Source organism: Acanthochromis polyacanthus, chromosome 1 (genome assembly GCF_021347895.1).
Source record: "Acanthochromis polyacanthus isolate Apoly-LR-REF ecotype Palm Island chromosome 1, KAUST_Apoly_ChrSc, whole genome shotgun sequence".
In the NCBI taxonomy this organism is placed as follows: Eukaryota; Metazoa; Chordata; class Actinopteri; family Pomacentridae; genus Acanthochromis; species Acanthochromis polyacanthus.
In genome coordinates, this window is record NC_067113.1 from 53,088,991 (window position 1) to 53,114,006 (window position 25,016).

General features: G+C 42.4%; 1 protein-coding gene across 1 annotated transcript in view; it reads left to right on the plus strand.

Moving 5' to 3' along the window:
* The first annotated feature begins 1,497 nt into the window (after positions 1-1,497).
* The window catches only part of pcloa (piccolo presynaptic cytomatrix protein a), a 62,865-nt gene continuing 39,346 nt past the window's right edge, over positions 1,498-25,016 (plus strand). Inside the window, exons 1-3 of the mRNA XM_051958160.1 lie at positions 1,498-2,035; positions 4,097-5,216; positions 6,614-7,636. Coding sequence (XP_051814120.1) covers positions 1,824-2,035; positions 4,097-5,216; positions 6,614-7,636 — 2,355 coding nt within the window. The 5' untranslated portion in view covers positions 1,498-1,823. The remainder of the gene's footprint in view (positions 2,036-4,096; positions 5,217-6,613; positions 7,637-25,016) is intronic.

Genomic DNA, 25,016 nt, shown 5'->3' on the forward strand with positions numbered 1-25,016 from the left:
TGAATTTTTGGATTCACACCCCTCTGATGTTTCTGTAGCTCTGTGACCTGAATGTCTGCTGCTGGATGGGTGCAGACACATTACTTATTTAGGATAAAGCTTGAAAAGCGTTTTTTTTTTCTTATCCAGAGACTTTGTATGTGATGGGGATCATACAGTATATATGAAGCAGCCCCAGATACTTGACCCACAAACATTATTTACATCTGTCTCCTCTGGTTTAACCTACTTATCTAACAGAAATAATAATAATAATAATAAAGCAGAGGATCAGTGACCCCTCTACTCAGCCTGGACTGCTTGGACATCAAACCAGACACATTTAACTGAGTTGGTCCCCTTTAAAAACATATTTTCCTCTGCTGATGTCTTCTGATCACCTGTCAGAGGCGGAACATGCGCGGTGAGCAGCAGAGGAGAGAAGAGAGGCTGCTGGAGGATGTGCGTCAAGATGAACACAGTTACACAGAACAAGACAGGAATTAATGGATTCTTCTCTTCAGTGTAAAAGCAGATAAAATATGTTGCTGAAATATATTTTAATAACTAACCTAAATTAACATCATAAGATTAGACAAGCTAATATCAACTCTGTGCTGTCAGTCATAGATGCAGAGAGAGTCTTCTTCCTGAAGGGACCATGAACAGCTGCATTTAAAGCTATAGACATTAAAACAGCCCATTAAGAGCAGGGTTAAAACCAGGGTTTATGCATTCCTGATAAAATTAAGCATATGTGCAGTGTTTTGCGCTAAAAATTCGGGGAACATGTGAGACCTTCAATAATTTATTTAAAAGGGATACAATATGGGATCTTTGTAACTCAGTAGCATGTAGAAATCCCTTCATAAGCCTAAAGTTAACCTTTTAACATTTTGTCATTTATTTCTGTTTGATATTTAAGCATAAAAATTCATCATAGTCAGGTAAAGTTGTCTTTTTTTGCCATCTTCTGTAGAGTTTTATGCCTTAAATGATTCGCCTAAATTCACATCATAAGTTAACATCAGAGGAGGTAAGCCTTTATTATTCCCAAAGTGGGTGAATCTGCAAAGCTACAGCATCAAAAGGGATAGAGCAAACAAGGAATGTGGTACAAAAATACAAAATAAACCAAAAAATATACATAAGTATTAGTTGTAGAAGTAACGGTATTGGACATGTTGGTGATGTTGCATGGATTCTTTCATGAACAGAAATACTGAGAGAAGCAGTAATATTGCACAGATTATTATCTATACTACACAGTTCTGTTCTTAAGTAGAAAAATAACACTACAGCACATATTCTGCAGAAAAGTAAATATTGCACCGGGTTTTGTTTTTAAATAGTATAACTTTGTAGGATCTTAAACTCCATCATATTTTCTATTTGAAAGCACTTTTGCGCAGTGGGTGTTTTAGATGGATTAGATAGGTAACAGTGACCAGATTCGACTGTGTAAATACCACTTAATTGGGGATTTTATTTTGTAAAGTCGTAAGGGAAGTTCTCTTTGCGTCTGTGCGCGGAAGTCAAAACGGAGACCCCCCTTCCACGGAAAACTGTGGTAACTGTGGTGTTCGGCTGCAGAGATGCTAGACACAGAAAAACAACGAGAAACGCGGGCAAGGGAAAGACGGGGAGACACGGAGGAGGAAGGAAACCAGTGAGAAACAGAGGAAAAAAAAACACTTGAGATGTTTCCACGCACCGAGGAGCACTGTCTGCGCTGCGCTCTTTGGAGATAAAAACGCGCAGAAGGAGCTCGGATCGATCCGAATTCGAGGAGGTGGTGGTTATTGGGGGGCGGTGAGGAGGAAGGAGGACGGGAGGGGTCGATCATGGGGAACGAAGCGAGCCTGGAAGGAGGCGAAGGGCCGCCGTCTGGGCTACCGGAGGGGCTGGCACCTGACGGGAAGGGCGGCTTCGTCCGGGTCTCCGACGGGACTCCGGTCAACCTGAGCGATCTGAGCGAGGAGCAGCGGAGGCAGCTCGCCGCGGCGATGTCAAGGGCGCAAAGCAGGCAGCCCGGAGGCGCAGCAGCTGCACGAAGGCAGGGCTTTTACACTGAAAATCTACCATGCACTTACACTAAAACAAGAACATTATACATGAGAGAGAGAGCCCTGAGTGGTTGTTTTACATGCAGCAGTCAGATCACACCCATTTTTGTCCCATTGTAAATCCTGCCACCAAGAAAACGATCTAATTCTCAGAGCTGACTGTATTAATGGATAATCAGCGACATCTGATGATCTGCATGACCGATCGCTGTCTTTCTGCACCGTAGCGGCATCTCTGAACATTCTGTATCTTCTATTAGCCTCATTTGAACTCGATTAATTTCGGTGTTTGACGCTCAAAGAAGGGATCGCTCAGCTGTTTGTGCTCCACTGTGAGATCAGTGAGTAAAAAGGGGAGACACACCTCCAGTATTTGTGCGAAATTTTCGAAATGCCTGCTGGGTAAGAGAATCTGTCGTGCCCAGTGTTTTTTTTTCTTCCTCCATTATTTGAACGACGCCTTATAACACCTCAGCTAAAGCAATCAGCTGCTGTGATCTCACCAACTATCTGTTTGCTGCTAAATTTCTCCAAATTGGATTTTAATGGTTGCTGCTGCTGTAAGATACAGAGAGAAAGCTGCCAGTGGAAACAACACACCGCCTGTTTCTGCCTTTCTATGCTTCAGATTTCCAATCCTGTTCATGTATTTATACATGTAATGGTGAACCAATCCTCCAGAGGTGTCAGATACAGTGTCATTATGTGCGTTTGCTGCTAATTGGCTCCAACTGAGGGGGGAGAATTGTTATTTATATCTGAGCCAGAGATTGGGGGGGGGGCATCAATATTAATATGACTATAAATAGAATCTCAAGCCTTAATGTCATCTCTCATAGACTTTCCCTCCTGCTGGATTCAGTGTTTTCCTTTTGATTTTGTTCTGTGGAAGCTGGATGCTCGCTGTCCGTGGTGCTGAAACACTCTGCAGTGGACCGACTGAGGCATTGCTACACCACTACTTGTGTTTTCCTCCTGCCCTGTGCAGTCACTCACTGTAAAAAAAAAAAAAAAAAAAAAAATGTATTCATTACAGCAGCATTAAACTTTATTGCCTCAGAATGTAATTGAATAATGCCAGAAGCATCAGGGAGCCTTAAAACTGCAGCCGAAGAAGCCAATACGTCCACATGTTGTCATCACAAACAACATCCATTCGTGCGTTTTTCTTCCGAAGATCACGTTGAGTTTGGTGCTTAGTGTAGTATGTTGCCTCTCAGCCCGAGCTAACAAAGACGTCTTAGCTTTCCCCCCCTCCTCGACCCCAATGGAGCCTGGCGTTTCTCTCTCTATCTCAACAATCTACACTCGGTGTCATTCAGCGGTATTCACTTTTCTGTCAGCTTTACCCCTGGGCTGCTAACTACACATTCTATGCTCACTGATGTGTTGAATGGGCCTAAGAGCTACTGCTATGGTCTTAGCATTTATTAGTAGTGCAGAGATGCTACGTTTGAGGCAGTGGAGTTAGTAGGCATTGGAACCAGTGAGGATTTAAAGCAGGCAAACAGTCCACATACAAAACAAAGTGGTGATAGTTATCCATATAGGCAGCACCATACTGGATTTTGGAAAAGACAGACAGTTTGTTTCTATCAGTGTGCAGCCTATGTGGAATTTTGTGCAACAGTTTTAGCTGCAGTTGCAGTGAAGATAGCAACACTTTTTTATTCTTAGTTTATTTCAGAAGATGTTCCTGAATAATTCAGCTCAAACAGTATAAAGTAATTATTTTTTAAAGATAGTGCACATTCACCAGGATCACTATAATCTGTGGCCAAAAGCTAGTTTTCAGCTCCTCCAAATGTTAAATTGTCCGTTGAAATTACAGTGATTAACAGAAAAGACAGGTGGAGATGGATCGAACTTCAGAACTTTCCGGATATTAAAGTCGTGCTCACTGTTAGTTTGTTATTTTTATTTTGGAGCTGCTTCAGCTGAGAGTTGCTGTGAACTCGGCTAATAAGATTTTCTCACACTGCCAATTTAAGCAGACAATACTAATAACTGATATTAAAAACTGTCTCTGTGTCCCTTTTTGTCTTTTCCAGAATTTCAGAATCTGATGCCCAGCAGCGTTCCCAGCAGGTAGGGGCCTCCAGGGGCCCGACAGGTCTCAGCAAAAGCCGAACTGTTGACGCCTTCAACCAGGGTCCACCTGGGAAACCCACGCCGGGCCGCAGCCCCTCATCTCTCAGCCTTTTTGAATCCAGATTCCGGCAGGAGCCTAAAGACCCCGAGGCCAAGTCATCCGGCATGTTTGGCTCCAGCTTCCTCAGCGGGGCCAACCCGCTCAACGCCATGTCGTCTATGACCTCCTCGGTTTCGTCCTCCATCACCTCCATGGGCGATTCTGTCAACATCCCCAAGTTTGGACTGTTTGGGGACGAGGAGGAGGGAGACGCACCTGCAGCACCTGAGGCCAAGCAGGGAGGGAAACCACCAGCGAAGGGCCCCCAGCAAGGGCCGGGGCCAAAGGGACCACAACAGGGAGGGCCCCAGAGACAGGGCCAGGGTCCTCCTGGACAGGGGCCAAAGCCTGGGCAAGGACCCCCTGGTCAGGGGCCAAGGCAAGGTCAGGGGCCACCAGGCCAAGGACCACCAGGTCAGGGGCCCAGACCAGGCCAAGGACCACCAGGTCAGGGACCACCAGGCCAAGGTCCTCCAGGCCAACAAGGACCCAGGCCAGGCCAAGGTCCACCAGGTCAGGGACCACCAGGCCAAGGCCCTCCAGGCCAACAAGGACCCAGGCCGGGCCAAGGTCCTCCTGGTCAAGGACCCCCTGGGCAGGCCCCCAGGCAAGGTCAGGGACCACCAGGTCAAGGCCCTCCAGGTCAACAAGGACCCAGACCAGGTCAAGGGCCACCAGGTCCAGGAGCCAAGCAGGGTGGTCCTCCACAGCAAAAAGGAGGCCCACCACAACAAGGACCTGGGAAGCCTGGACCCACACAGCAGGGACCACAAGGCCCTGGGGCCCGTCCTGGGGAGCCAGCAAAGAGTGGTGGGCCTCCTGGTCCGCAGGGAGCCGGAAAGCCTGCAGGTGGACTCTGTCCACTGTGTAAAACCACTCAGCTGAATACTGGATCTAAGGAGCCGCCAAACTACAATAACTGCACAGAGTGTAAGAACCAAGTGTGCAGCCTCTGTGGCTTCAGCCCCCCAGACTCAGAGGTAAGACTGTTGTCACTTTCTGGTGGTTGTTGTTGTTACTTTGTTCTGCTTGTTTTCCTTACATTTTTAGAATTTTAGAAAGGTTAATGATGACTTAACCGATAATAAGTTAATTTCATGTCAGCATGTTTTTTTATACAGCTGTGAGCCATCCAGATATCTGATTGTCAAACAAGACTCCAGTCCACAGGCAGCAGACTGGCATTTATCTGATAATACACCAGACAGTCCATGTTATTGATTGCAGAGGGTGGAAAAGGTCACACATTATTATATTTTCTATGTGAAATAACAAATTTTCACTGCACTGCACACTACACTGCAAAAATGTGATCCTAAAATGCATTCACTCTTATTGTTCAGAATTAAAATGATGTTGTTTTAATATTCTGCGAGTAAGAAGAATGATGAGTCAAGACTTCTCTTGTCCAGATTTAAATGAGCATCATAAAATAAATTGTGAACCTGTTTGGAAACAATGGAAATGAGCTTGGCATGATTCAAATGTTAGATAAAACAATGCGCATGAAAAATTCGACACAACAATGAGTTAAGATGCACATTTTCCAGTACATCGGAATCCAGCACTAGTCTGCTAGCAGCATATTGCTGTTCTGTGAGGCTGGCAGAGGGAGCACATCTCATAAGAGTGGCACATGATTTGAGAAACAGAGGGACCATATGGACGCAGGGAATGTTGATCAAGGTGACTCATGTCATGGCCACAGGAAGATACTGTGCCAGCCAGCGAGGACACTCAGATACACATGGGCTGTAAATGCTGCTGGGCCATGACTGTAGCACAACAGAACGCTGCTTTTGTCTGCAAAAATACAATATATTGGCTGATCGAAGTGTTTACATTCATGCAATAAGCACAATTATACACAAAAAATACACACATTGAAGTGTTCTAGATAGCGATCAAACTGTCAACACCGGACCTTTTACACGTTGTACTTTGCGCACAGTGGAAACCAAGGTGACGTCCAAACACTGACATAGAGCTCTGTGGTGTAGCCTGGCTTTATTGGGAGCAGCTCTTGATAGATTCTCTATAGTCAGACAAAATACAATTAAAAAAACACCTTGAATATGAACATTGTTTGTTTTTCTGACAGATTAGTATTCATGTAGGTGTTGCTATGTTTGAATTCTCTCATGTAAGAAGCAGTTCGGCTGGGGAAAACAGGATTCAGCATCATTTGACACACTATTTACTGGATGTGTCTTTGGAATTGTCTTTGTTTTACATTAAACAAAAGGAAAAGGGTTATTTTTTGGGTTTTAACTGGCTATGCTTGCTGGTGTGTATACTGTAATTGCGCATGCCATTGAGGTTTGTGCTCACAACAGTGTGGAAATGTGATCTAACCTATCTTTTGTTTCACGTACAGGGTAAAGAGTGGTTGTGTCTGAACTGTCAGATGCAGCGAGCGATGGGAGGAATGGATCCTCCTGGTATGACCAAACCCAAGCAGGGCTCGGCTCCTCCCTCGCCGCAGAGACAGGCGTCTGGCAAACCTGGCAAGCTACTCATAAAGCAGCAGAGCACCAGCGACCAGGGGTTAACACCACCGACCACACCGAGGCAGAAATCTCCAGGTCCCACGTCTCCAGGGCCGCTCTCTCCGGGTTCCTCAATGGGAGGATCCCCCAAAATCGACCCCAAAACAGGTCGCCCCATCCAGCAGAAGTCCAGCCCCCAGCAGTCTCCAGCTAAACCCAAGCAGGAGTCCAGCTTCTTCGGAGGGTTAGGGGGCATCAGTTTAGGAGGCCTCACAGATGCAGCTAAGCCTCCCGCAGCTGCTTCACAAGCTGCCGAGTCCGTCACAGGGAAGCTGTTTGGCGGCTTCGGTGGCTTGATGGATTCATCGAAACCTCCAGCGCAGGCTGCTCCAAAGCAGGAGGAGTCGGTGACCGGGAAGCTGTTTGGAGGTTTTGGAGGGTTGACAGAGTCGGCTAAACCTCCCGCTGCTGCTTCTCAAATGTTTAGCTTCGGATCGTCCCTCTTGAGCTCAGCCACCAATCTGGTCACCGGGGAGGACGAGCAAGCGGCTCCAGCTGGGTCACCGCCGGAGTCTCCAGTTGATTCAGGACCAGGTTCTCCTCCGGATTCTGACCCCGGCTCACCACCCGACTCACCCTTCTCTGCTCCTGGGTCACCGCCTGATTCAGACTCTGCTCCTGACACTCCACCTGCTAAGTCTAAGAAACCCCCCAGAACCATTTCTGTGGAGAAAGAAGAGAAGGTCCAAGCAAAGGAGCTGCCTCCAGCTGCCGCCAAGGCTAGCTGTCCTCTCTGTAATGTGGAGCTGAACATGGGATCGAAAGATGCACCGAACTACACCAACTGCACCGAGTGCAAGAAGGCAGTGTGCAATCTGTGTGGATTCAATCCCACTCCTCACTTAGGAGAGGTAAGAAACCCTTTTGTTGTTGCCGTAGTCTTAAGCCCCACTGCACCGACCAGTAATTTATGCATTCTGTTGTATATAAATAGAATGCAAACATCCTCTAGACGTTTCATTGAAATAGGTCACTGTAGAGATATAATCAGGAGTTTTCAGCTGTGCGATTTTTCCTACTAGCAACCAGCAAAGCGCTCTGAGAGGATGATACCATGTTGTTAGTTGTGCTCAGGACAGTAGTTTATCTCACCGTGTAATGATATCTGCACATATTTGACCACTGAATGAATAGATGTGGTCAGTTATGCTGCATTTCAAAATCCGTCTCATTACAATGATGCTTCCTTTAGTTGAGAGGGTGGCCAGAAATGCGAAGATGAATTAGCTGGTTTAAATGGAAGGTCTCGTCATTGTAGAGCACTTCAAACAATTGACACTTGACTCTGAAACTAAACACCGTGTGTACACTATCTGTGAGTGGGCCATGTGGTCGTGTGTGTAGAACGCACAGTTTCTCTCCTGTTGGGAGTGTCATTTTATTGTGAAATTTGGGCGCACGCTTGTACGAAAATATGCAAATAACCGTGCAAATGTTTGCTCGTTTGTGTGTGTGAGCGCGTGGAAACCAAACACTTTTGGCCGCCTTATCTCCTGAGGTGTGGGTGCTGGGTTGCTGGTGTTCCCACAGTGTGTCGTCTCATGTGGAAGCACCATCACAAGACTGTGTGTTGAGCTCCACAGAGCAGATGGTGCTCGATGGTGTAGGATCAGTCTATTATGGGAACAGAGGGCAAAAAGTGTTTGCGGTTGAGCAGCTTCTCAGGATGCGGGACTACATTTATTATTCCATGTGAAGCCTCCTAGTTATTTCCCTAATGCTGCATGACCCATAATTGACAGTTGCATTACGCGTTGTTAAGCTGAGTAACTAAAGCCGCTGGTGACTTTCAATGTTCGATTTTACCCTCTTGACATGGTCATGCGATTCAGGGCACATCACGTGTTCGTCAACTCGAAGCTCTATCCTCGCTTCACGTGTTAACTACTTTATTTAGCCGCTGGTTTAAGCGTGTGTTTGGTAATCTGCTGTGTATTTCTGGATCTCTGAAGAAGCCTTTTGAGGCAGTGAGTGGAACTTGGCTGGGAAGCACCTCTGACCTCCACCATATCCGTGTCCAGGAAGTGCTACGCTTTCAAAGAAATTTAATTTTGGAAGAATACTGATTTGCTTTACTTTACTTTCCACGAATATTTTTCAGATAAGAAAGGGGCACCTACAAAATGTGATGATACACACACTTTTCATAGGTCAGTAGAGTCTGCTCTGACATTTTGGGAAATATCCTCAGTTGCCCTCTTCTGGACAGTTAGATGAGAAAATTAACACTACTCACATATCTGTTATAGCTGGGTGACGCAGTATTTTTCATCCATCACTAGGTAAAACATCCAGACTAACCTTTCAGCTACATGTTCTAATTCCACTGGTGTAAGGGGAGACTCGACTTCTGCATCTCCTCTTCACTTAATAATAATAATGAAGTTGAATTTCTTTAATCTTTTACTTTACAACAATTGAAAATATTGAAATCAACATACACACCATTTACCAAGTGCCCACAGGTGTTCCTAATACTTGAGAGAAAAAGAATCAATTTCCAGCTACAAACAGCGTGCAGTTCAGTTAAAACGTAACTGAATTTTTTGTCATGCGACCATTGGTCAGAGCTCAGCCAGTCATGGCTTCTGGATTTCATCAAAAAAGTGCAGAATTTTTCATCATGAGTTCTTCTTTGAAAACAAAATCTGGTTGATGATGTTGATGAATTATCACAACTTCCAGCTTAGATTTTGTTAAGGTTTCTGAACCAATGGCACGTCGCAGATTAGGAGTTCATAGACCGTCAGATATTTCAAAATCTGACAGTTTCTGACTTTGATAATTGATCATCTGATCATTAATTTTGATATTTTAAAAGTAAGACAGCATGGTTTTTGGGTTCAGAATCTGCAAAACGTTGATGTTCTGGTTAAACGGGTTAAACAAAGAAAAGAGAGGTTCAAACTCTGTGAAGGCACAACCTAACGTTTGACTACTGTTGCATGTTTAAAGTGTGTGTATATACCTGTGGTTGTTTGGCCTAAGGACAGAGAGAAGAGCGGAGGGTGGCTGTATTTTGAAATTCTGTATTTTTATTATGTTATATATTCATTTGTCCTCTCCTAATTTCTAAACTAAACTAAATTCTACAGTTCACAATTGAGATTATCTCTGTTTTGGGTTTTTTTTCATTATTTCTTGATCCTTCACCCTATGGGAAAGTGAAGACAGACAGCAGAATGGGAGAAAGAGTTGGGAATTAGAGTAGCAACCTCCTGGGGACCAATCCTGGACCAGCCTTACAGCAGGGAACTGTTGGTTTTACTTTAATGTTTCTCCACAGACTAAATAAATGAGATGGAACAAGTTATTTGGCGAGTTTTAGTAGGTCCTGGTAGACTTGTTTTGTTACTTTGTGGTGGCATCAGACTTCTTTTTGCCCTAAGCTGTTGGACTGCTTTCTGTAGCTTCATATATGTGAACATTTTCATTTGGAAAGAAAGCGAATAGGTGTATTATTTCCTAGCTAACTGGACAAAAAAACAAAACAAAACTGGAACAGCCGTTTTCAAATTAATATTTTGATCTTGCTTCATATAGTTCAGTGTAGCTGCACAAAAAATATGAAACTTACAGTGATGTGACACTTGAGATTGAAGAGTATTTATTTGTCCTAGAGTATACAGCGATGAATGTCTGACATGTTCTGATGAATCTGTCCTCTACCACACTGCTAGTATTCCAGAACTAGATGATCCCTAGTAGCTCAGAGCAGTGACAGTGCGATTAAAGTTTTGTCCACTTCTGAAGCTCTGCTTTTCTAAATGCACATGCTTGCTGGGATAACGAAGAGCCGAATCACTTAATTGAGGCCAAGCACGAGGGAAAATGTAATTATGAAGGAGAGATGGGCACACAGGCCACTGATGCTCTAATTGGATATAGATTAGTCCTTTCAATACCCTCTTGTCTTGAGGCCAGAATCACGAACTTGGTTTTGTTTTTTAAGTGTTGTAACTTGAAATTAGTACAAGGACGATAGATCACTTTTTTTCTGTCTTGCAGGACTAAATAAGATCCATAATTAAGCAAAAATAATGGGATTGGATGTAAGTAGATCTTGAAACAGCAGTCCGGTGTGGAATATTTTGTACAAGACACACACAACACCTTGGTTGAGTCATCGACCCCCTACGTCGAGTGCCTTGCTTCTGTGTCATTCGCTGTCATAATGTCGGCTGTCAGCAAGGGTGCTTCTGCTGACGCATGTGAGTGGGTCACAGTGTGTGAGTGTGTGTGTTTCATTTGTAAGACTGTAGAGTTACTGAGCGTGACATTAGACAGGGCAGATTGGTGTGAGCTTCAATTTGTAGGTGAGTATCTAGTTTGAATGACTTGAAGAATTTCGACTTTTTCTGGTCCGTTTAGGTGAAGTTCTATGTGTCATTTAATTGGAACACCGAAGGCTGATCGTGCATGTGCAGGGTTATGTGTCAACACGTGTGTGCATGCATAATCTCTGCCTCCTAAAGGGATTTAAAGGCCAGCAGGAAGCTTGTCATTTCTATTGGGGCTTGATCCTAGACTCAGGTGTTTCTGCTTAATCCCCATCAATATGAGTTGTGAAAATAGGCACCCCAGAAGGAAAAGCACTCACCTTAATGTGTTTTCTCTTTCTTCTTTTACTTTCTCCCCATCTCACCCCTCCATCCTTGTTTCCCTGTCACCTTTTCTCGGAATCCTTTTATCCTTTCCAGCCGCTTCTTGTCTTCTTAGTATCTGTCAATCTGTTTGTGTCTCTTTAAGACTTTATAAAGTCCTGTTTTGTTTTGGTTTTGTTTGGTGCTACATCCTTCCTTTAAACACAGTATTTTCTGGGTGTCAGACTCTCCCTTAGCGGTGCTATCCCTCTGCTTCTCTTACCGTCGCTGCCTTTGATGTAGGGAAAGCCTGTGTTTCGACTGCTGCCGAGCGATGCTACTGTAGCTCAGGCTCCATGTCATGTTGCCCTTATCGGTAATGAGTGTGCTCGTTGGAGAAGTCTTACGTAAAATGGGAGCGGCACCACTTTGCTAACAAGCACAAATCAGAGGATCCGAGCTAGGAGAGGAGCTGTGTGAGTTACATCCTGCATCACCTGCACCAAGAAAGAACATCTCTGATTGACAGCATGTTTGCCACAAAACCGTAACCATAACCTGATAATTGGGCCATGAACACCAGGGTGCTGAGCTAATAACCTAAAGCGCAGTACTTGTATGGACTGCAACAGTGATGTGTTCACCTACTGTTGTACCCACTAAAGTGCATTTGAGTGATAAAGTTTGGGAAGGAAAGCTCAGTCAAGTAGGGACGTGGGGCATTAAAGGTCTTTTATAACTCATCAGTATTAACTTTAACTTAAGCCCAATCGTTTCTTTACATCTCTTGTTGCCCAGGTGTTGCGGTGGAAGAGCACAATTTGTGGCAAGACATTAATACCATAGATCTTATTTAAAAGTTGACATAAACCAATAAAAATCAATTCAGAACCAGTTCTATGTACCTCCGAGATCCATAAATGCAATCTGAGTCAATCCCAGTTAGTCTTGAACACATTAGCTCTGGTCAGAATTCTTTTAGTTTCACCGGAGTCTTTGTCATGGTGGCCCGTTGCTAACTGCACCCCCGCAATGCTCTCTGCTTGCCCAGATTAACATCTGTAGTCCAAGTGACAGCCTCTTCGAATCACCATGTTAAGAACACAAATTACGAGTAATTTTCTTGTTAAACAGTAGACATAATAAATCAGTTGTAAATACCTCTGAGATATGTGATTGTCATCTCAGTCAACCCCAATTTGTCTTAAACACATCAGCTCTCGCCAGTGGTCATTACGCATCACAGAAGTCTTTGTCATGGTGGCTGCTGCTAGCTAAACCCCCACAATGCTCTCTGCTTTCCAAGATGAACTGCCCATTGTCGGGTGACTGCCTCCTCGGGTTGTTACATTATTAAACAATAAGAGCTTCCAGCCTTGAAACCAGTAACTACAGCAAATCTACAAGACATTTTCTGTCATTCCTGGAGAGATCACAGGTTTTAGCATCTTTTGGACCTTGTTGAGCGGCACATAGTTTACCTCTGACACTACATTTCTGACAGTACCCCACATGATCACCTATGCAACATAAGGAAACAGCTTAAATGCAGAGATGCTATTCTTAATGCATTGCTGATCTAGTGTTTTTGAGCATATACACTGGATTGACTTTAATAACTTTATTGTAGTTGAAGTTTGTATTATTTTGGAAAATGGTAGTGAATTGGGACTCGATGTTGGCAGATAAGAATTAAATGACTGAGTCGGATTGGATCTGGGGCAAAAAAGACTCAAGCGATCTGAATAAATCATTGGCGTGAGCAAAATGATTTATGATTTCCACAGCGTACATCCAGCTTGTAACATTCAGCAACTAGAATACTATTTATGCTTTGGTATAACTGATCAAATGGTGTCCCTAGTTTTTAGTCCTGCTTAGTGAGACCACTCTGTAGGACATAATGTTCTGGCTGCACCACAATATCATTTTTCTGTAGGGGAATAAAGATGTTGTGGCTTTTTTGCATTTCTTTAACTAATCAAAGTTGTCTTGGGAGGAGTTAAGTAAAGCATGCAGCTTTGGTGTTTCCTCAAAATAGTAACGGGTGGAATAGTTTGGATTCAGGGAGGCAAGGGGGTTAAAATTAATAACCCACAGAAGAGAACAGATCAAATCCTGCTAACTTGATATTTTCAGTGTGGTAGATTGGTAGCCTGGAGCTTGTTGTTATTACCTGAAGTGAAGTGCATTTTGAAAACTGTAACACTCAGGTAGTGGAAGGAGAGGAGAAAGCAATCTGGCATGAGTGGGCCAGTGGCAGGCTTTTATCCACATCGGGCATCCTACTTCAGTGATACACATTTAGAAATTATTTGCATGAAAATAACCCATTCCTGCTTGAAAATGACTTGGATGTTAGATCACCCATACCTGCTCACTGCAGCTAAGCACATCAGCTCATATTCAGTACTGCTCAAACACTGTAAAAGGAATCTAGACGTCATTATGCTAAAATCACAAACCAATTCTGAAGGAGGATAGAACTATGGAAGCTTTGACCCTGTAAGTAGATGGGATTGGATCCTCAGATTTGTTGCGTATTAAACTCCAGAAGTCTGAATCCATGTTTTTGAGACTGCCATCAGGACACAGCATCGGCACGGTATGTCTTACTGCATATAAAACAAAACCCCATATGCACCAACCACCAGAGGGATTCATTAAATAAACAGGAGCTGAAACTTAGTATTTCAGATAGAGGGGGAGGAAAAGCCTTGCAGCAATATAAATATGAAGAAATATAATGTGTTTTTGAACATTATACAAGCAAACATATTCTAGTAGACCCCAAACCTGTGAATGTGCATAATACAGTATTGTCTCTTTATCCTGAATCCTGAAAAGATCCTTCAAAACAAAGTTAATAAAATGGCCCTAAGCTTTGGGAAGCAGGTCATTCCCATCTGCTGTCAAACTGGCATTCAGGTTATACTGTTTCACTTTCATCTTGTGGATTTGTTTAGCCTCAAAGACTTGAAACAGAGGAAAAAAGTGAGCGCTAAGCTAGCAGTTTCTTCTTCGCCTACTGCATTTGAATGCGCTAATATGTTGTTTATTGACCATCTTGTCGTCAAGCTCTGGGTCAGACAGGGAACAAGAGTACTTTGCATTCAGTTTTTATTTGTGCGTCTGCGTGTGTTAGTGTGCACATGAAATTCTAAAGATGACATTTATTCATGTGTTGTGGAGGCTTGTAGATTTCAAAAAAGTTGTGTTTTTAGTTAATTTAGTGTCTGAAGTGACAAACAGATGTGTTGCTGCAAATGTGTGTTTGCATATGCACGTCTTTGTTTGCACATACATGTTTTTCTTGTTTGTCACGTCTCTGAGGCGAACGCTCAGTCACTGCGTGGTGTTTCCTGTGTCCTCCTTCCTCATTGTTATTCTGTGGTCGTGCCCACACCTCCTCCCACAGTCTGAACCCTCCTGAGTCTGCACTGGCAGATAAAGCCTCGCTCCATGGTCATACAGACACTCATGGACATGCAGAATACACTCTGGCACAGCCTTTGGTATCATCCAACTGTCATACAGAGAAGGCCTTCTCCAAAGCCCCAGCCTGGGATGTTTGGCCCTTCTTTTTTACATCCCATCTTACACCCGCTTATTAGCCGAATCTGTTGCTCACTGCACTTTGATTCCTGTTTGTGTGCAACTCCGACTAGTCTATATCTGCTCCAGTTGCCTCACAGCTCTCCCGTCACTTGGCCACGAGGCTGAAGTGTACAAAAATAGTCACAGCCACAAAAGCGAGCCACAAAAGGGAGAGAGGGGAGAACACAAGAGACTGCAGGGCAGCTCTTTTGTGTTCCCTCTTTCATATTTCCTCCTTTAACAGGGTCTTGCTGCTGCACCAGGCAACCCACAGAGTCCCCCTCATGGCCATATTGGAAAGCATGAAACGGGTGGTATTTTTAGACATTAAGGTGATGCTGTGAGCTTGTCGGTTGGAGAGGTGTTTTTGCTAATTTGCCAGTGCGAATGCTGGCATTTGAATGGGAATATGCTGCAAATATTACATTCACTTTTTGCTTGGGTGATAAATCTGATATTCTGCTGGCTTGTTCACCATATTTGCCGGTTTCAGGACCTTGTTTGGACCGAATAGATTGAAATGAACTGTCCTCTGTTCTCCTTTTTACGCCGCTCTCCCTCCACCTCTAGTGATTCCCAGTCATCCACTTTCTAATTCATTGGTTTTTGCAGGCTTAGCAGGGGCAACATTTTAGCTACTGAGCCTTAGGTGCCAAGAGGGGTGAAAAGAAGCCAAGGCGTCAAGTGTGCCAGCACCGAGCCCTCATCAGACGGAGAGGACGATGAGGCAGGCAGGCAGAGACACTTGAAAACACACATTCTGGCACCGGCCTCATCTCGTTAGCACAGGCTGTTGTACCTACATCCTGACTGTTGCCGCTCGCTCTCTTTTACTCCAGTAACAGGAAACTGTCTGATGTGAGTCGAAGCAGCGAGCGGGTTCTGTTGAATCTGGAGTGTCTGACTTCTCCCCCTGAAAATTGATATTCAGTAGGTGAGGCCGACACCGCAGCTCGGATTAGGAGACGGTTTCACTTCCAGAAATCATTTTCGTACCCTGAAAAAAAAAAAAAAGAGTCAAGTGGATTTGCGTTTTTCCACATTTAAAGTAGCGCCTTTCATCCTGTTAGGAGAATGTCGAGAAGTGGCAAAAGGGAGTACAGCTGGACGGTTTGATTGACAGATTGTGAGAAACAGACGACGTCCTTGTGGCAAAGCGCTCCTGTTCATTCATAATTAAATGGTGGAATGTGAAATTGTGCGGAATCCGGGCTGAAAACTGTACATTTTTATGATGACGTAAGAAAAAGATGTGATATGAATAGCAAACACAGAGACAGATAACATTTCAATGCAAAGAGGAGGAGGAGGATCGTAACGGAGGAGACAAGAGCGATGGCCGTGACAGAAAGCGGAGTCCGACATGGGAGTGGAGGAGGAGAGGGGTGTCACAAAGGATATGGGTGCCAGCCTGTGCAGCCCGAAGCAGTGCAGACCATGACAACCTGACTATTGTGGTTTGTTTTAACACTTGTGACTCATGCTTCTGAGTCACATTAACAGCACCTATAGGCAAGATTTACTATCTGAGGAAGCAAGAACTGTAACATCAAAGAAGATTTGGGGAAGGTGAAGGAAGTCGGCCAACACGGGTCACAATAAATATCAGTGTTACTATGCAGCATACTGCTGTGTTTGGTCTATCTGTTTAGCGTCTGTGAGGCTCAGTTGTGTTTCCTTTTTTGTTTTGATTTTTTTATAAGGCCTGAAGACGATTTCTGTAAGACTGAGACTAACAGAGTTTGTGACTTCTGTTATGCTTTGCAAAGTGCTTCATTGTTAATACCAGGATTAACAGTTTATGGAATTGTAAATACAATTTTTCTGATCAGTATTGTGATTTTAAAAAAGGGAAACACGTTAAACATTAGTCTTCTTTAGACATACAACTTTGAAATATTTTTAAAAAAAAATAATATTAATATACACTAGCATTCAAAAGTTAGGGGTCATCTAGGCAATTTCATGTTTTCCATGAAAACTCACACATTTATTCATGTGCTAACGTAATTGTACAAGGGTTTTCTAATCATCAGTTAGCTTTTCAACACAATTAGCTAATTTAATGTAGCATTAGAACGCAGGAGTGATGGTTGCTGGAAATGGGCCAAGCATCTACATTTTTTTTTCCAGATTATATTTCAGTAGTTCATCTACTTTTTTGAATGCCATCTGCATGATATAAGCATAAATCATCCCATAATAAGCCTTGCAGTATTTGTCAAACACAGAGACTATGTGGTGCTGTTCACAATTATATGTTCATAAACATTTAAGATTTTTATTTCATGTCCAATTTTACACAGGTTCTGAATATGCTGCCCCAGTTCAAAGCTTGTGCACCGCATTAGCTTGTCATTTTCTCACTCCTTTCGTATTAGCACACACTCTTTTCTCTCAGTGTGTGTCTCCACCTCTTCACATCACATCTCCTTGAAACAACAGCAAGCATCCAAATGCCCACAGCTCATTAGGCTTAGTCTTTACACTGAATGTCTGATTCTTCCTCTCCTCCTCTGGTTCTCTTCTCCTGTCCACGTGCACTGCTAATGGCAAAGTGGGAAACAAATGTGTTTATTAGTAGACAGTGAAGCAATGCACATCTGATGGAAACTAGTATATTTAGGTGAACTATAACCAATAAAATGGTGTTTCTAGTTAAAGCTGCAGCAACTGTTTTTAGGCTACATGAGGCAAAATAGGCCCATAGGTACATATTGTCACCTTTTTTTAGGTGATACAAACAGCAGATTTTACAGCTGTGTTTCTGTCACCCAATGATTGCAACTGCAGGTCTCCTCGTCCTTCTGAGAAAACATCTAGGTTTTATCTAGATTTTTCACTAGTAGAACTGGTAAAGCAGCATTAATACAATATTTTTGGAGGGATAGGGTGGGGTGGGGGGGGACTTAAATGCAAGTCCAATATAAGTGTTGACCAATTATTGGATTCAGTATCTTTTTGCATCCCATCAAAATACATTCAACTGTGTTGACTCGAGCGCTGTCCCGCCCACCATGCTGTCTGACTGGTTAAGCATCAAAACAAATAGTCAATCTAGACTGCAGGATGAATGTTCAAGTTTTTTTTTATTTTAAAAAATGCAGTATGTAAAACCTACATAAACAAAGCCATATCAGAAAAATTTGTGTTGGAGCTGACGGCAAAATTTCCGTTCTAGGTATATGGATTCCTGATGTCATTTATCGGCTTCCTTAATTACTAATAAAAGGCGTTAGTATCAGCTCTGGAAAGAAGAAAAACATGTCAGTTGGCCCATATTCCAGTATTTACTCTCTTTTTTTAGACTGTGTTTCAGCATCTTCTAACTACAAAGAGAGTATCCAGCTCTGTAGCTGCTAAATGGTATAATTAATATTATAATAACCGGCTAATTGCGAACTTCATCTGTCTGCTATTTTGTGCCAAGAAGATAGTGAACATTGGAGCATTTTTTGCTGAAAGGAGAGTAAATATTGTAGTCAAACACTGTAACTACAGCTAAGTTGTACACTGTAAAACCAAAACAATGAGCTTAATGAATGTTAAACCTGACATAGAGCTGAGGGGAAGTGCGGAGTTTTGCATTACACATAGTGTTTTATTCCCATAAATAGTATTAATTGTTGCACTTTAATATCAAAAAATAGTGATGAGTGAAGTTCCTGTGTTAGGAAGTGACTTCTGTTTGACACAGAACATGCAGTGGACTGGCAACGTTTACTTTAAAGGTACTTAATAATCATTTAAATAAGAAGGAAAGGAGTCTTAAAATCCTGCCGCATCATAAGCAAAACCCAAACTTCTTCTATTTCAGATGGGAAACTGAGACATGTAGACAGTTTAGGACGTGGGTTGTAGATAAACAAACACAGATCCAGACAGAAAATGCCCTGAAAACAAAAGTCTCCCACTCCTTACTCCCTGAGCTCAGAGTATATATAGACCCTTTCTCACACCTCCTCCTTTGTGTCAAATCCACTTTAAAAACCATAAACTATTCCACACCAACACACACTTTGTCTTTCTGTTTGTCTTTTTCACTCACTTGAGATGGGAATATCAATCCACAGTAGAGTGACATATGCTGACACTTGTCAAGAACAGAAGCATTGATGCATTTATCTGTCATGTGTCAGCTTTGAGTCGGGTAAAAGATGTGTTTTCTGAATGGGATAATTAACTTGTTCAACCTTCGGGGAATATTTTTCATCACAGGACTCATATTTAGTTTCTGATCAGTGTAGCCACAGTCTTTTAAAGCTGGTTGAAAAGGCTTCTCTCAAAATCTTTTTGACAGCAGAATTTATTCAGCTTCCCCAGTCAGGTTTTGCTACTTCTTTAGGGATGAAAGCCAACAGTCTCCTGGTCTTGTGCCCAACCCTTAAGGCCATTACCACTCATTTAGTTCCATGATTCAAATGAGAATTAAATGAACACATGTGCGTGGAAATAAAAGGGTGAATTCGCCACACCGAAGCCAAGACGGTAACATCTCGAAGAGCGGGACATTTATTAGGGCAAAGATCTTTTTTGGCTTCTGAAGCAGCTGATGCTGGGATGTTCCAGTGCATTATAATTAAATTGGCCACTCAGCAACAGCCATCAATGAGAAAAGGGCAGCGGCTAACAGACTTTAATTTGAGCGAAAGCATTAGCATTGAAGGTGAGGTGAGCTGTGGTGCAGAACGAACTCCAGTCTCTACTCTTTGTCATTTTTCATATAATATGGATTATTTTGTATTTTCCAACATCTGAGCATAGCATTGCTAAGCCTTTTCATTTCAAAGTGATTACAAAGAGTATATCGTTGTATAATATGGCCACAAATATGTCATAACTTAAATTGCCATTCATCAACAACATTTCTCATGAGCGTTAGCCACATAAACATTGTTGAAGCCACATTGTTGCTGTAATTGTTGCCAGTAGATAGCTAAAATATAGATTGAATCCACCAGTATTGTGTGTAAAGGAAGAGGTTTTTATTTTGGAAGACATTCTTATTTGCTCTCTTGCCAAGAATTAGTTAAAAATATTTCATATTTGTGTGTTAAATATAAGACAATCCCAGCTGCTGGGGAGCTTAGCATAAGGACTGCATGGAAACATTTCATCTGGCTCTGTTTGAAGCGCGGCTGAATGATTTGCTGAAAATATCTAATTGCTATTTTTATGACCGATATTGCAAATGTGATGGGACCTGTGATAAATATGTAAGTCGAGCTTCAGTTCAGCCTTCACTTTGTAAAAGATCTACAATATATTAAACCGTCAAAAGGATAGCTGTCGCACAAGGAGGATGACATTGCTTTGTGAAACCGCTGACATGACTGATTAAACTCAGATGCTTCAAATTCCAATTTCAGTTTGAAATTGATTAGTTGCTTGGCCCTCGTCTCAACGTAACAAAATGTGCCTGCCAGCCTTCCTCTACAAAACTCACAAATGGACATATTGCTAAATGATCTACTTTCCATTTACTTGCGGAGTTTATATACCACATTATTTCTTGGACAAGTGCTGCTTTTGAGCTTTGACGTCTCTGTGAACTGGCCAGAAAGCCAGCAGAGACTCCAGGTGGTGTGCAGATTTTGCTACCTTCACACAGAATAAAGCAGGCTGTTTCCCTCTATTTTCAGTCCTAATGCTAAGCTCAGCTAACCAGGATGAGAGTATTATCAATTCTTGCACCGAACTCGAAGGAAGGTAGAAAAAAAGCCCAGCAATGTTGAACTTTTTCTCCACACTTTTCTGACAAACCGATGCAACTAAAAAAGCCCTCATTGTGCAATAATGCTGAGCAATCAAAGCCCATTAGATAACCTTGATGTGGGGCAGGACTTTGTGCCACTATATGTGTAAATGACGTCAAAAGCAGTCTGCACTGTAACATTTTAAGGCCACTCTTGGCAACTGCTTCACCCTTTCCCTCACTACATTTATGTTCCTTTTCTCCTCCTGTCTTTAGTTTGGTCTGTTTGTGATTCTCCCTACTTATCTTTCATCCTCCTGCCTGCTTCTCCTGCCTCTCACACCGTTATCACCCTTTTTTTCCTCACATCCTCACATTTCCTCTACCCCACTCCTTCTCCATCCTCTCATCTGTTTTATCCATCTGTCCCATCCTCGTCTAGATCCTCTGTTTAAGATAAGATAACAGTGTATTGATCCTTGTGGGGAGAATTCAGACATCACAGCAGCTGAGGAGGAATCCGTGTACATATAGAGAACAAAAACGAAAGGATAACATGAATTAATATGAGCCAGGATGAAAATGATGCAAAAATAAATAGAAAGTATATGTGCAAGAATAATATTTAAAGTGGATTACGAGGGAAGAGAGAGTGCCAGGCTCCGTCTAAATTTAGATGAGCAAAAACCCTCACAGGATCCCTCGTCTTAATCAAAGAGCGGCACCGACCTTCACAACACTCCAACTCCCTGCTGGAAACAATAAGCTAACATGGGTACGGCCCATCTCATCCCAATATCTGGTTCCCGTCTGCGGTTTTGTCTTCTCTCCGTGTCCTTGGAGGTAGCTTGAGGAAGATGGAAAAGTTTTGCAGCGCTCCCTATGAACCTGCCCTTATTCATTCATGGATGAGCTTGTATTTGTTAGAGAGTGTCGTGTAGGAAGAGAGAGCGAGTTGTTCTTGCCTTCCAAGTTATTTCATGACTTTAATCGGAGTGTATGTATGTCATCGGCACTGTCACAAACTCATCTCCGTGGGTGTTGGTTTGTGTCAGCTCTTTGGTATCGGTGCCCATGTGAAGTGAAAACGTCCTTGATGGTGATGTGCGTGAGTGACTCCCCTGCTTTTATGAATCATCCATGCTGCTGTTTACAGAGCAGACACAAACCTACAGAGGCACATCATGTTTATTTGAAAGCTGCAATATGAAGAACCATTACATAAAGCTACACCTGTTTCATTGGGTGTTAATTACAGGGTGAGACTGCAAGAGAGGAGTGAGCCATCCCATTAATTGATATGCTACTGCTTAAACCCCATTTTTGAAGTTTGTGATGGATGTGATGGCAGTTGTGAGGCATCTTCTCTGATGGCAGAAAAAAGCAAAGCTTGCAAGTCCTCAGATATTTCCTCCACCAAGGAGCGCGGTGGAGTTATGTGACGATCGGTGTTCGTTTGTCCATCTGTCTGTTCACAACATTACTCAAAAACAAACTAACGGATTTGGATGAAATTTTCAGGGAAGGTCAGAAATGACACAAGGACCAAGTGATTAGATTTTGGAAATGATGCGGTGTATAGTCTGGATCCACAGATTTGTTAAAGATTTCTGTATCATTGCAAGATAGCGGCATGGTGTCACTGTAACTATGACAACAAGTGAATGCTACGTCAGCTGCCTGCTACATATTTAGGTCATACAGTTCGGTATCTGTACACAACGTACACATGCATAATGCACGCCTGTGCTCAGTGCAAGGTCATTTTGTTTGTGGGTACATCTATATTAAATGACCACATTCTATAGTGCCGGGATTTCTGATCACCAATAACTAATGAACAAATGCTGCATTTCTGACAATGCTATATGGGGGAATGAATGGACTTGGTGGAGTACTGCACTCTCTGAGTGCTTTTCTTGTTAAGATAGGTATTCAATTTGCAATGATGTTACACAAAAATCTTGATGTATTGATTATAAAAATGATCTGTACATTGACTGATTCACTAGTTTCCAAAGTAGGTTTTGTGACTCTCGAAGGCATTGAGTTAAGATCATGAGGTGATTTTCAGAAATCAAATAAAATGTGAACACTTAGAAATAGCATATTTTAGCCAAATTTTTACAAAGGATGAAAAGTAGTAACTAAATCGATCAATTATATCGTTTTTTTTACTGTGTTTTGTGACTATTTTGTTGCATGTGTGAAGTCAAAACTATTAAGATATGGCATCGTTTACTTTTGCTATTCACTCCTGCTCTCTGTGCTCACATATACTGATTTTTAATTCAGCTGCATTCCCAAGAAAGCTTTTCTCACTTAAACATTTTTCTGTTTTTGGTGTCACACAAAAGAACAAGTCTAGAAAACGTGATGGAAATGCAACCCATTTAGACTAAATGTTAACCAGCAGTCACTTTAAAGCCATGTCCAACAGAAATGTTGTGTTAAAAAGCTGTGTTGTAAGTTCAGCAATATTTCCATGTAAAAAAATCTGGTCTTACACGCTTATCGATGTCTTTGTCAACTGCAGAGTGGTCAAAAGTTTTACATCATGCAGAGCGTCTTCTTCCTGAAGCAACTCAACTCTATGAAGCAACGACAGTGAAACAATTGAGCTGAAAAATTGAAAGACACATGCTGAGGACATATGAGACTTTCATGATTTTGCTGAAAGGGGGCACAATATGGAAGCTTTAGACTGAATCACTTCTAGGAAAAGCAAATACCTCACCTAACTGACGGACAGACTTGCTTCAACTGTGCAAAGCAGTCCTCCATATTCATATACACACGTGGACAAAATTGTTGGTACCCCTCAGTTAAAGAAGGAAAAACCCACAATTCTCACTGAAATCACTTGAAACTCACAAAAGCAACAATAAATAAAAATTTATTGAAAATTAAATAATCAAAATCAGCCATCACTTTTGAATTGTTGATTAACATAATTATTTAAAAAAACAAACTAATGAAATAGGGCTGGACAAAAATGATGGTACCCATAACTTAATATTTTGTTGCACAACCTTTTGAGGCAATCACTGCAATTAAACGATTTCTGTATTTGTCAATGAGCGTTCTGCAGCTGTCAACAGGTATTTTGGCCCACTCCTCATGAGCAAACAGCTCCAGTTGTCTCAGGTTTGATGGGTGTCCTCTCCAAATGGCATGTTTCAGCTCCTTCCACATATGTTCAATGGGATTCAGATCTGGGCTCATAGAAGGCCACTTTAGAATAGTCCAACGCTTTTCTCTCAGCCATTCTTGGGTGTTTTTGGCTGTGTGTTTTGGATCGTTGTCCTGTTGGAAGACCCATGACCTGCGACTGAGACCAAGCTTTCTGACACTAGGCAGCACATTTCTCTCCAGAATGCCTTGATAGTCTTCAGACTTCATCGTACCTTGCACACTTTCAAGACACCCTGTGCCAGATGCACCAAAGCAGCCCCAAAACATTACTGAGCCTCCTCCATGTTTCACCGTAGGGACAGTGTTCTTTTCTTCGTATGCTTGGTTTTTGAGTCTATGAACACAGAGTTGATGTGCCTTACCAAAAAGCTCCAGTTTGGTCTCATCTGTCCAAAGGACATTCTCCCAGAAGCTTTGTGGCTTGTCAACATGCATTTTTGCAAATTCCAGTCTGGCTTTTTTATGAGTTTTTTTCAGCAGTGGTGTCCTCCTTGGTCGTCTCCCATGAAGTCCACTTTGGCTCAAACAACGACGAATGGTGCGATCTGACACTGATGTACCTTGGCCTTGGAGTTCACCTTTAATTTCTTTGGAGGTTGCTCTGGGCTCTTTGGATACAATTCCAACGATCCGTCTCTTCAATTTGTCATCAATTTTCCTCTTGCGGCCACGTCCAGGGAGGTTGGCTACTGTCCCGTGGGTCTTGAACTTCTGAATAATATGAGCCACTGTTGTCACAGGAACTTCAAGCTGTTTAGAGATGGTCTTATAGCCTTTACCTTTAAGATGTTTGTCTATCATTTTTTTTCCGATGTCCTGGGACAATTCTCTCCTTCGCTTTCTGTTGTCCATGTTCAGTGTGGTACACACCTTTTCACCAAACAGCAGGGTGACTACTTGTCTCCCTTTAAATAGGCAGACTGACTGATTATGAGTTTGGAAACACCTGTGATGTCAATTAAACGACACACCTGAGTTAATCATGTCACTCTGGTCAAATAGTTTTCAACCTTTTATAGAGGTACCATCATTTTTGTCCAGGCCTGTTTCATTAGTTTGTTTTTTTAAATAATTATGTTAATCAACAATTCAAAAGTAATGGCTGTTTTTGATTATTTAATTTTCAATAAATTTTTATTTATTGTTACTTTTGTGAGTTTC